The 13,624-nt window shown below is 49.9% G+C and overlaps 1 protein-coding gene across 8 annotated transcripts in view; it reads right to left on the bottom strand.

Moving 5' to 3' along the window:
- Nucleotides 1–13,624, bottom strand: part of FAM120B (family with sequence similarity 120B) — a 94,904-nt gene that overhangs the window by 22,550 nt on the left and 58,730 nt on the right. For all 8 annotated transcript variants that reach the window (XM_042987563.1, XM_042987565.1, XM_042987566.1 and 5 more), the window contains 2 exons: nt 2,263–2,469; nt 826–934 (listed from right to left, as the gene is read on the bottom strand). In XM_042987563.1, the coding sequence (XP_042843497.1) occupies nt 826–934; nt 2,263–2,469 (316 nt within the window). The remainder of the gene's footprint in view (nt 1–825; nt 935–2,262; nt 2,470–13,624) is intronic.

Here is a 13,624-nt window from a genome sequence, read left to right as displayed (position 1 = left end):
CAGACCCTCACCGACGGAGGACGTGAAGTAATAAAAACTCATCGAGCAGTTAATCTAGAAGACATCAACTTCAGTGATAAAGAATCATCCAGTCAGTGAGATACACTGTTTAATCTATGAAGTTAGTTAAAAAAAACCAACACCTGGCCAATGCTGACAAGGGGCCACGAAACAAACTCTTCATCACTGCTGGTGAAGGTATAAAGTGATAAAAGGCTTTTAGAAGACAAGCTGGCAAGATTTATCTAAAATTCGATTGCATTTCGTTCCATAATTTGTACGCTCTGCTGCTTAGTTTGAAGAAAATCACGTACATAAAACGGAAGCCACTTCAGAGCTGTCCCACCAGGCACAGCGGCGAGCCGGGTGCGAGGGGTCTGGACACACAGAGGACGCACAGCCACACAGAAGATCATCACAGTGAGGTAGAAGCACAGAAAAATACTGCAAAAAATCATCTGCCAACATCTGCTATCTTTAGGGGACGGAACACACATTATTTACGCTTCCTTTTTAAAATCTGTTTTCTTTATATGCTAAATGTTCCTAACATACTTTTACTGGGAGGAGAAACAACTTTGGTCAGGCAAATGCCACGCAAGCAGCGTCTGGCTGCAGGGAGCCGTGGAGAGGAGAGGGGAGAGTACGGGCCCACAGTGGAGCTCTCGGTCACGGGATACGCAGAACGCATCTGAGATGCCTTTCCTCAAGGGACCAGGATTTAAAAGGCTGGGTGGCACCCTGTGGCGTTAAGCGTGCGCTTTCTCCCGATCTCAGCAGCCAGCGGGTGGCAGGCTGCACGGTGCGGCCTGGCCCGGTGCCCACCTGGCTGGGGGGAGTGCCAGTGCTGCCTGCTGACGATGCGCCGGTTCTCCCTCACGCAGGCCTTGCACACGACCGACTTCAGCGCGTGGAACTTGGTCAGCCGGGACCTCTGCGGACAGAGCAGACAGCGTGAGCAGCGTCAGGCCCGTGCGCGCCCTCTGGAAACAACAACAGTGACCACGGTGTCCGAGAACACTGGGCGAGCACTCCCTTCAAGGCTGGAACTTAACGAGAGCTTCTCAGAAAACCGACACTCTCCTGAGGGAGCGCTACACCCTCTGGTCTCACGGGTTCGACAGTCACTGCCAAAAGGTCTCCGAGCTCTGTGGTGAATCTGGGCCGCCACAGGGTGGTCCTCCCTAACAAACCTGGGCCCGTCATCTGACCGGTGACCGCTCTCGGGCAGACTCACCCCTCCGTGCTGCCTCATTTACTGCTGACACGCGGCCCCATCTGCCCCGACTTGTTTTAAACCGCAAGTGCGATCACCTGGTGTGCGACCACATCAGACAGGGGGCCACGACTGGGGGCTCACGGGTGGTGGCTGCAGTCGGCTCTGCTCTGCTCCTACGTCGGTTCCACACACGGTGACAAGTCAGATCTGAGCAGTGCCCTTCCCTGCTCCCCCACCGCTGCTGCACATAACATTTCCAGACTGCTTCTCAGTCCTGAACCCCTGAACCCCCAGGGTGCCCTGGTTTTGTTCGCGTGAGGGACGGAGGTGGGAGCACCTCTCCAAACGTTTCCTATCTGATGCGAAGCTCAGCGTTCGTCATCCTCACAGCTGGGGAGTCCTCCTGGGACCCCGCACTCTCACGCACCCTTGCGGCTATCCACGCACACTGCACGTGAGCCTGGCAGGGGCCTCGTGTGGAGACCCCCCAGGAACCACGGAGCACTTGCACTCATGGAGCAGGACAGCAGCCCACGTCCCTGACTAAACCACAGCCTTCGGGGAACATTTTCAGGTAATACACATCGGGTTGGTCACCTCTGGACAAACCTTTCTTCTTCACTCAAAAAGGGTAAAGGAGAGAAAGCACTTGAAAACGGGCTGTGCTGGACCGGGTGCTCCGCACTCTCCCTCAGCGGGAGTCTGGGGGACTCGAGCCCCACGGTGGTATTTCAGGGGAGGCGAGGATGTACGCTGGCCCCGAGGCCTCAGGCCTCCCATCCCGCGCTTCTGGCTTTCTGGGTCGGAAGAGCAGTGGTTTGCACAAGGGAAGCGGCATCTGTGCTAACGGTGTAAGATCCCAGGTGGGAATGCGAGCCCCCTCCAGCGGGACGTTTCTGGGACGCGTGTGTGCCTTCCTCACTGAGGTGGCCGCTGGGACAGACAGAACGGACGTCTGGCCGAGGACTCTGAGCCCGATGACGCCTCTGAGACCTGACCAAGCCTGTTCGTTATTTCTGAATGGGAAAGCACCACGGACTCACGTTTTGTTCCACCAGAGCCTCCACGGTGCACCCCTTCTCCGACTGCAGGTACTTCTGATGGAAGAGCTTCCCGTCAAACACGTTCCAGGGCATGAAGTCGCTCATCCTCCAGGGAAAGCCGCACGCGCTGTTGACCAAGACCAAAGTGGTAAGGCCGCGGACCAGCAGGGAGCCAAGCTGCACGGCTCGGGCGTCGATGTAGTCAAGCTGTGGGGGCACACGGAGAACGTAAAGAAGGGGTCACGCGTGTGGGGAAGCGGACGCTGCCCCTCAGCGCCGTGCGCTCACTCTGCTGCTCAGGGGGACGTGACAGGGAGCGGCACCCGTGAGTGCGCGTGCTCACTCGCACACCCGCTGTGCACACCTCAGGCATCTGCCCGGGCCTGTGCGTACGTCGCCCACCGGGCTACGACTCGGAACGGCTCCTTCACGTGTCACAGCTGCGGTTCACCAGGAAACCCTGCAAGGTCGTCTCCTTCAGGGGTACTCACTCGCCTCTGAGTTTCTTTAAAAGCGAAGGCAAAGGAAGAGAAGCCAAGAGAGTATCATTTGAGACACTGATGAGTTCACCGCATTCTTAAAAAATCACACTCAGTTGTTCCAATTATAGGTATTATCGCACAGGGCTGGTGAGTAACTTTTCACAAACTAAGGTCATACGAATCTAAATTTCTCTTTTCGTTGCCAGATCTACCCTGACATCACACACACTCACTGTGCTTGGCTGTGGCTGTGCTACAGGCGGGCTCTTGCGTTCGGCGGGAGCCTGCCGCCGCTCACGGTTCTGGCATTCTTGGCTTGTGCTGAACGCACACAGCTGAGCTTACTAACCTAAGCACATGTCCACATGGTTTGGTCAAGGTTAGCTCCACTAAATCTGTAGGTGTCTGGTTGACCTAGGCTGCTCCAATTCGACAGCAGCTATTTAAAATTTTTTTTAATGTTTTATTTATTTTTGAGAGAGACCGAGAAAGCGTGAGTGGGGGAGGGGCAGAGAGAGAGGGAGACACAGAATCCGCAGCAGGCTCCAGGCTCTGAGCTGTCAGCACAGAGCCTGACGCGGGGCTTGAACCCACGAACTGCGAGATCATGACCTGAGCCGAAGTCAGATGCTTAACAGACTAAGCCATGCAGGTGCCCCAAGTTTATTTAAATTTAAAGAGAGAGAGAGAGAGAGACAGAGCATGAGTGGGGAAGGGGCAGAGAAAGAGAAGGAGGCACAAAATCCGAAGCAAGCTGCAGGCTCCGAGCTGTCCGCACAGTGCCCGACGCGGGGCTCAAAACCACAAACTGCGAGATCATGACCTGAGCTGAAGTCGGCCACTCAACTGACTGAGCCACCGAGGCGCCCCCAATGGTGGCTATTTTAAATGTCACTGCATCTCTAATAGAGTTCATAAAACCAAAATCAACCACGAAATAAATCAAAGACATTTTAACTCCTTTTTAAGGGTTCACTTCACTTATTGATCATTTTAAGATCATTTTAAGAAAGTTATCACCAACTGTGATTACCCTCGAGTTAATCTAAGGTTTAATGAAAGTGTATTTGTTGGGGCGCCTGGGTGGCTCAGTCAGTTAAGCATCCAACTCTTGATCTCAGCTCAGGTCATGATCTCACAGTTGTAATATGGAGCTTTGCGTTGGGCTCACTGCTGAGCGTGGAGTCGAATTCTCTCTCCCCTCCTCTTCCTCCCCCTGGCTTACGTGTGCACACATACGCTCTCTCAAAATAAATAAACGTTTTAAAAAAAGAAAATGTATTTGTTGTATAGCACTGCTTTTGAAGTTGTCCTAAAATGAGCCACCACAGCAGAGGTTTGTGGGGCTGCGGTGACGCTGATTAATTCAAGGTGGGGGTCCTCACTCCCTGCTCTACAGGCTTCTCCAGCCGAGGCCTGTGCTGGCCGGCCGTTCCCCGACACGCGACCTACCTCACTGCCCTTCAGGAACCCTCCATCATCACTGCGTGTTCAGTGCATCGAGCCCTTGCACTTCCTCATCTACGCACACGCTGTAGCTGTCCATCTAGAACTGCACCACCAGAGCTGGCCGCCAGGAGCCATGTGTGATATTTGAATTTAAATGAACCACAAACCAAACTCAGTCAGCTTCTCAGATGCACTGTCCCCACTTCGAGTGCTCAGGGCCACATGCAGCTAAGCCCTCCCAACTGGACAGTGTGCCACGGGACCACTTCGGTCTAAAACGCCCCCTCTTCTCTGCCTCGACCTTGCAGACTGTGAGCAGTCCTCAGCTTCCTCACCCTGGCCCCAGCACCGTGGGCCTCACCCCAACGCTCAGACCACAGCGCCTACTCAATGGCAGACCAATGGGCAATGTGCCTAACACAGATGTTATGTATTTTCTCCAGGCGCCGGGAGAAATTCTCTAATTGGGCAGATTTTTCTGTAATGGAATCAATTCTTGTTCATGTCTTGTGCTCATCCCTTGTGTACTTGATCATACATCCCAATTATACATGAGCTATGCCAGCCCCAAAGCACAGATCCTACATGTACCACTTGGATTTTCACAAACCGTGTAACCAACACCTGGGAGACAAAGCACATGCTGCCAGCATAAGGAAGCCCTGGTGGCCTCCCTGTCACCCCTACTGCCCCCAAACAGTAAGCACCCACCAGCCTCTCAAATTGTCACTGGTTTTACTTGCTTGTGAATTTACAGAAATGAATCAGGCAGCATAGGTTCTGGCTTATGGTGACACTGCTTGTGAAGCAGTCTCATGCTGTGAGCGTGAAGGCTGTCCTCACTGCCCTCCCGTGTGCCACTGCACGCACTTTGTGCAGGAAACGCACAGATTCTAACATGACTTTGGGGACCACAGACACCTTTAAATGGTGAGTCTTCTTCAAGCTAGGTTTTTTCAGAAATGTTTTGTGCCTGTCCATGTAGAGATTTTATACAACTTTTGTTTTTTCCTATCCTTGTTTTTTCTTTGAGGTTAGTATACACATAAAATTGGGGTGTTATTTTTACCTGGTATTGTTTTACAGAATACAGTTGGGTTGTATATGCTTTGAATCTAGCACCTGTAAAATCTGCTTATTACTTCTAACGATGGTTCTGTAGATGTGATTTTCCATTCACATAATCATGTCATCTGTCAACGATGACAAGTTTTATTTATTTCTTCCAAACCCTACACCTTGTATTTCTTTCTTCTGACTTTTCTGGCCATGGCTTCCAATTCAACAGACATGGTGAAGGAAGGTATCCCACACTCACGCCCACTAGAGAGGAAAATCTTTCAATATTTAACCATTAAGTGTGATTTCTGCCGTGGATTTTAATCTTGACTCGATTAAGGAAGTGCCCTTCTAACCCTAGTGGACTGAGGGTTTTATCATGAACAGGTACTGAATTGAATCACATACTGTTACTGCATCCATTAACAAAACCATATGCTTTTTCTTATTTATTGTGCTACAGTGAATCATACTGGTTTCAAATGTTAAATCAACTCTGTATCAGTTTTACATATTGCCAGATTTAATTTGCTAGTATTTTATCTGGAAGTCTTGAATTCAATTTCATGAAAGAGAATGGCCTATAATTTTCATTTGTTTTTGTCTCTGGTACCAAGGTTTTGCTGGATTCATTAAGAGAAGTTGGATTAGTGATGCTGCTTCCTCCTTAGGTGTTAGGGACGTTCGCTAGGAGCCATCGGGATTTGTGGTTGCCTGATTCAGGGTCAATGTCTTCAACCGATTTAGAACCATTTGGATTCTCTATTTCTTCCTGTTTCAGTCTTACTAAATAGACTGTATTTTTCGAGGAGTACGTCATTTTACCTAACCTTCCAAATTCATTGGTGTAATGCTGTTCATAATACCCTCTCATTGTCTCCTTAGTGCCCACATGACCTGCAAATGCCGCTCCAATGGGCCGTTTATGCTTTCTCCTTTCCTATGATTTCCTATTGACAGTTGCTCTTATGATCTTCCTGTCACACTCTTTGGGTTTGATCTGCTCATTTCTCTTTTTTTAATGTTTATTTATTTTGAGAGAGAGAGAGGGAGAGAGAGAATCCCAAGCAGTCAGCGCAGAGCCCAATGCGAGGCCTGATCCCACAAACCGGGAGATCATGACCTGAACTGAAATCAAGAGCCAGACGCTCAACCAACTGAGCCCGCCAGGCACCCCTGCTCATTTCTAATTTACAGAGACGTCAACTCACACCACGGGCTCTCAGCCTTCCTTCTTTCCCAACATATTCATTCGATGCTGTACATTTCCTGCTAAGAACAGCTTTTAGCTTCATCTGCAAACTTCAATATTACCATTTTCACTGTCATTCAGATTATTTCATATCTACTGTGAGTTCTACTCCCACCCATGAATTAGTCAGAGCTATGCTATTTAATTTGCAAATAATTGGGAGTTTCAATTTTTGTGTTACTGTTGGTTTCCAGCTCACTTCTGCTGTGGTCAGAAAGCAGACTGACAGCCTCCACGGTCTGAGACTGGCTGGCACTAGGACCACCACACGGTCGATGCCAGCGGTCCCCATGTACACTCTGTCCTGCAACGCTGGGGTGCCCATCTATATGCTGAGGAGGTCAAGTGTGTGCACTGTGTTCTCGTGCTCTGACCCTTAGTGACTCTCCCTCTGCTCGCTCCATCAGCTCTGGAGAGGGATGCGTTACAGCAGGACTCAATCAATCAACTTTTTCTGTGGAAAGTCAAGACAGTAAAGATGCCAGGCTTTGCTGGCCCTGTGCAGTCTCTGTTGAACATTCTTTTTTAGACACAACACTTTAAAAATGTAAAAACCGGGGTGCCTGGTGGGCTCAGTCGGTTAAGCGTCCGACTTCGGCTCAGGTCGTGATCTCACGGCTTGTGGGCTCGAGCCCTGCATCGGGCTCTGTGCTGGCAGCTCAGAGCCTGGAGCCTGCTTCGGATTCTGTCTCCCTCCCTCTCTCTCTGCCCCTTCCCTGCTTGCTCTCTGTTTCTTTCTCAAATAATAAACATTAAAAAAAAAAACATAAAAACCATTCTTAGCTCGCAGGATGGTACAAAAACAGGCTATGGGCTGGATCCAGCCCACAGGGCCATGGTTTGCTGAGCTCTGTTCTCAAGTCTGCCACTCTTCGTTGGAAATACCGTTGAAGCTGCTCACGCTAATTTACGCTGTCAGCCAGTTGTGACGTCATCAGGACACAGCCCTCGTCTCCGGCGATCCCCGCTTGAAGTCCACTTCCCGCAACATGGCCACACCGGTTTCTCAGGGCGAGAACGTGGCTCACCTCTGTCCTTATTTCCCAGACTCTTGGTGTTCCTCCACCCCAGGTGTGTGTCTGTAGGCAGCGCGTGGCTACTTTGGGACTTTTATTTTGCCGTGCTGACAGATCCATAGGAAGCTGCAAGGGTTGCATGGAGAGTCCCGTGGACGCACCCCGTTCCCCGTAGTGCTAACGTTCTACACTCCACGGTGCAGCATCAAGACCAGGAGATGGGCCCCTCCACACGCGTGTACATGTGTGCGCGCGTGTGCTACGCAGTTTCCATCACAGGAGCAACCTGTGCCACCACCACTGCCATGACACAGCTGCTCCATCACCACAAAGACCCCCTTTGCGCACAGCCTCGGGGGGGTCCTGCCCCACTCTCCGTTTCCCTGTCTCGTTCCGAGAGTGTGGCTGTGCGGGGCTGGCTTCCTCGCTCAGCACGACGCACTGAGTTCCGCTCACACTGTCGTGTGTGTGAGGCCCTCCCTTTTATGGCTGGTCCCACCCCACAGTGTGGATGGGCCAGGGGTTTGAGCGCTCGCCTATTTAAAGACATTTCTCGTTTCCAGCTCTTGCCGCCACACACGCAGCTGCTGTGAATGCTCACATCCAGGTTCCATGTGAGCAGAAGTCTTCCTTTCTGTGGGACCAGTGCCCAGGAGGGGAACCGCTGAGGCACGCGGTAAGTGCACGCTTAGCTTTTTAGAGAACTGACGAACTTTTCCCAGTGCTCCCATCACTGCGCAGCTGGCCTCCAAGCACCCCCATGCTTGCCAGCCTTTGCCACCTTCACCGTGCGTAGTTTTGGCTGCTCCGATATATACGCAGTGGCCCCTCACTGTGGCTTCAAAGATGTTGAAAGACTTTTAACTGCTTGATATTTCACACCCAAATATCTTTTTTAGTGAAATGTCTTATTTGTGTCTTTTGTCTACTTTCCAAGTGGGCTGTTTGTTTTTGACTGCTAAGTTTTGAAACTCCTTTTATTTCCTACTTACAAGACCTTTGTCAGACATGTTGGCAAATATTTTTCTCCCAGTCAGTAGCTTGGTGTCTCCTCATTTTTACAGAATAAAAGTTTTTAATTCTGATGATGTGCAATTTATTAATTTTCTTTCATGGATCATGCTTTTGATGTGAAACCTAAGAACTCTCTGCCGAGCCCTAGATCCCGAAGGTTTCCTGTTTCCCTGAAAGTTTTATAACGCTATACTTCGCACTTAGCTCAGTGCTCCACTTGAGTTCAACTTTCCACGAATGAACAGTAAGGTTAAGGTCACGACTCCACTGTCCGTGGTTGTCCAAATACTCCAGCACCACGTGTTGTTGACAAGACCTTTGCACTTTGCCAAAATCTGCTGGCAGTACCTTTGTGGTTCTGCTTCTAGGTTCTCTGCTCGGTTCCACTGACCCATGTGTCCATTCTTCAGCCCATCCACGGTGTCTCGATCAGTGTGGTTACATAACAAGCTATGTTAACAAGCTATATTCCTCCTGCTTTGTTCTTTTTCAAAACGGTTTTGGCTATATTTTAGTTCCTTTGCTCTTCCATATAAATTTGAAAATAATCTTGTCATATCAATAATAACAAAAACACCTTTGCTGGGATTTTGCTAGAAACAGTCCATCAATTTGGAGAACTGAGCTCTCCACTGTGCAGAGCTTTGTAGTCCATGAGCATGGTATGTCTCTCTCCACGAACCTGGGTTTCCTTTGACTTCTTCCACCAGCATTTTATAATTCTCAGCACACAGGCTTTTTTATGTTGATCTTCAGCCTGAGGTCTTGCTGAACTCTCACTAGCTCTAGGAGTTTTCTGGTAGATTCCTTGGGATTCTCTATGTAGAGAATCTTGTCATGTGCAAAGTGGGATAGTTTTTTCTCACTCAGTGATCTGCATGTCATTTACTTCCTTTCCCAGCCTCAGTGCACAGGCCACAAGTGCCAGCCCTGAGCTCCAGAGGGGCGATGTGAGCAGACCTCCTGGCCTTATTCCCCACCACAGGGGGACACATGCGGTCCTTCCATGGTACGCATGATACCAGCTGCAGGGGATTTTGTAGATATTCTCTATTGAGGTGAAGAAGGTCCCCTCTATGCCTATTCTTCTGAATACCTGACGTGATCATGTGATTTTTCTTCATTGCATTTTAGAGAATTGCAGAGACAGATTTTTGAATTCTGAATCAGCCATGCATCCCTGCAATAAACAATCCCACTTGGTCCGCGTGCTTCTTTTTACACATTGCTTGATTTGATCTGCTAACATTTTGTTAAGGATTTCTGTGTCTATGTTCACAAGGGACATTGGTCTGACGTATTCCCTTTTTGTAATTCATTTATCTGGGTTTGGTATCAGGGTAATACTGGTCTCGTTGGGAAGTATTCCATCTCCTTGTGTTTTCTGGAAGGTAATGGGTAGAAGTGGCATTAATTCTTTGAACACTGATAAATGACCCGGTGAAACCAACTAGGTTATAGATGTATTTTGGAGAGAGTTTTGAAAACTATGAATGCAGTTTCCTTAACAGTTATATGGCCGTCTAAACTATGTTAGTAATGAGTAGACTGCAGTCATGTGTGTTTTAGGGGTATCTGGTCTGTTACATCTAAGCTGCTGCATTTGTGTATGTGTAAAGCTGCCCGAAGCATTCCCTTAACCCTTCCGCTCTCGGCAGGTCTGTGGCGATACCTCGTCTACTCCTGACGGTGGCAAATTATATTTTCTCCTTTCTCACCAGGCAAATACTCTGGAGCAAAAGTGGTTCCCAAATGCTGGGCTGACCTTCCTGGACTTCTGTTTCCTACAGTCGCAACTCAGTAATTCTTTATGGCCCTTTTAGCCATCTGATACTTTGATTTATTATTTTTAAAAAATATTTTGTTAGCTTTTCTATTTGTCTTCAACAGGAAAACCCACCCAGACACCCTCAGGATGTATCTCCCACACACTTGGTCTCCACAGCTGGGTTCTCAATGTTTTCGTACCAAAAATACTGTTGGCAACCTGGTGAAACCTATGGGTTCTTTCTCAGAATAACATTAAATACATACAATAAAATACATAGGTTTATAAAAGAATTACAGTATAGTTTTCAAAATAACATAAATTTACAATGCAGTAATTTACAGTAACTTCTCCATATGTACCTTAAAAGATAAAACAGTGGCTGTAATAACCATAATTTTGAGAAAATGAGGACAGGAGATAACATGTATGAATTTCTCCAACTGTAACGTAACGTGGGATCCTCTGTGATTTCTCCTGGTGACAAAGCCACAGGTGCTGCCATTATTATTCGGATTTGTTGACTACACAAGGGAAATGATGAATTTCAGTTACAAGTTGGTGAAAATAAAGATGTATTTTTTTCCTGTTCCAGTTCGTAGACTCCCATTTAAAGAATCCTCAAAATTATACCACACGTACAACAACAATTCAGGGTCTGACAAAAATAAACACACACTGTGGCAGGTGAGTACTTTAAATAGACGGCCATATCCCTGGGACCAGCAATTGCTTTCCTTACATTGATGTAATCTTTGCTGGAGGGTTTGCAAAGTGTGTTAACAGAGGAAATTCCACCAAAAGACATGGGCAGTTTTGGAGCCTCTATTACCCGTTTAACTATCAAACACTAAAAAATAAAGTCTAAACCAAGCAAAGCACATTAAACTGGGAATAAGGTCACAGTGTTAAAGGGCTGGATGTGTTGATAGTTTTGTTTCTCAAACATAATCATTTCCCTTTTGATCCCAGCTTTCTCAGGGCTTCCAGGCTACCAAGAATGGGCCACGCTCTCTCTTGGACACGCGGGGTCAGGAAACACTGTATGAGCCACTCACGACAGCAGGCTGTACTGAAGCAGGAAACTTCCTTCTCCTTTTTAGGGTGCCCATGCCCCTGTGCCTGCACTCAGTCACCCTTGACCTGGCCCCCGATCCTCTCCCTCTCCAGGCCCTATGGAGGGGAGGGGGTCTCACCCTCACCTGTCTCAGCACCCCCACCCCCCACCGGCCTCCACCCCACTGCTGTCCAGAAGCTGTTCCAGGTCTAAGTCCAATGTTCATTTCCTCATCCTTTCTCCTGACCGCACCCACCCACGGGCGCCCAGCCTACTGGGCGCCCGTCTTCTGCCCACGCTCTTTCTGCCATCCCTAATGAGGGTGCTCTCAAGACCCCCAGCGGACGTCCTCAGGCCACACCTCTTTCTTCTCCCTGTGTTGATAAACCCGCATGTGCTCATGCTTCCCAAGTCCACCTCCAACACCGACTCTCCCCAAGCTCCAGACTTGCAAGTCCCGCTGTGCAGACATACATCACACATGTGACCCTCCCCAAACGGAGCTCTTCACCTCCCGCCTCGGACAGCTGATCCAGGAAAACGGGATCCCACGCCAGGCTCCTCCTGCCTCCTGCACACTTTGCACCACTTTTCTCTTCACCTCGACCTTCAGTTCCACCACGCCAGGCCCCTCGCTGAACCCACTCTGTCCCCACTCTAGGCCCCGCTTGCACTGGCACACGTGGCCACCCCCATGAATGGCTGGGCTTCATGTCACTCTGCTGTCCGAAGCCCCCTGGATTCCTCAACACCCAGGGGAGTCCCAGCTGTGACCAGAGCCACCTCTAGAGGCTCTAAGCTGCTCAATGAACCCAACGAATTTCTTTGTTCCCTTCTGAGGCCCTCCTGTCCTTACTCTATTCTCACCTCTGACTCATCAAATCCCAGTGCAGGGGTAGATGCCTGGAGGAGCTGGGGGGACAGGAATGCCCTCCCTGCTCCCGCGCCCCAGGAGGAGGTCACCATGGTGGCACTCCCGCTGAGCCACCCTCCCGGGACGACCACCTTCCTGCCCCTGCACCCCCAGTACAGGTCTGGCACTGGGCCAGCATTCAGTTTCTACTGAAAGAGTGAAGTTGCTGCTTAAGTATCAACATGACATATGAGATTTACTTCTCTATTAAGACCCTACAAATGGACAGGCAGAGGGTCTCTGTTAGGAAGTACATCGGCTCCAGTTCATAACATGATGCTTGTGTACAAGGACACAACCGCTGCCTTCCTGTACATGTGCCACGTGACACGGGGCAGGTCGTGACTCCGCACAAGCCGGGGGCCTCTCTCTGCAGCACAGGCAGGCACGGTGTGCCCGGCCGTGTGCCGCTGAGGACAGCACACGGCCCTAAGAGCTGTGCTGTGCCAGCTTCCGCTCTAGGAGGCCCTGCTGTCCACACGCGTGCACACCGTGAGCACTCCTCTGTGAGTCCTCGTTCAGCGGGGTGCTGAACTAGCAAACTCCAGGCCGGAACACGGGTCACAGCCATGGTCGCACAGTGGACAGGCTCCACATGCTCACTTTAACCGCAGCTCAGGAGCGGCCCAAGTGCCAAGGCTGCCACAAGAAGAGCCAGGCTGGGCGTCCCCGTCCCAGCTGAGCAACTGCGAGCGAGTCACATACCTTGTGTGGGTTTCCGTGGTCTCACCTGGTCCCAGCGAATCATCGGTACTGATGAGTGCCACGTGCGCTGCAAACGTGTAGGTCCTTGAAGAACCAAAGTGCAACGGAATGAAGACAGATTTACACCCAAACCCGACCTACTGAGGTCCTCCAAAAGCCCTTCAAATGCAGTTTTCCCCCACTGCCAGAAGTACGAAGTCGTCATGTGCCACAGCAAGGCGCGAGTGATGGAAGGTCAAGTGATGCGATCTGCAGAGTTTATCTTGTAAACACCCAACCAACCGTGTGCGTCACTCAGGACTGAGTGACGGAAACTGTAAAGTCTGCTCTTGGAAAATAACTAACCGTAAAAGACAATGTTCATGCTCAGTCACTTTTTTAAGTGAAAACAAAGCCTCAGCATCAAACACCATCCCCAGCGACCCTGTCGGGTACAGTCGGGACTTGCCAGGTCCTGGTGGCACCAGTGAGCACAGGGCAGCACCAAGGACATGTTCTTCGTGTGGGCGGAGTGGGCAGCTGAAACAGAGCCCCCGAGGGCCCACTGTTCACTGCACTTCCTCTAGGCTCACTGAGCTGCACTGGACATGCTGTGCCCCATCTCACAGCTTACAAATGACTTCTGTAAGAGAAGTGAGCCCGCAACC

The sequence above is a fragment of the Panthera tigris genome, chromosome B2 (assembly GCF_018350195.1).
Source record: "Panthera tigris isolate Pti1 chromosome B2, P.tigris_Pti1_mat1.1, whole genome shotgun sequence".
NCBI lineage: Eukaryota > Metazoa > Chordata > Mammalia > Carnivora > Felidae > Panthera > Panthera tigris.
Note: the sequence above shows the minus strand (reverse complement) of the source record. Positions and strands in the feature narration are given on the sequence as shown.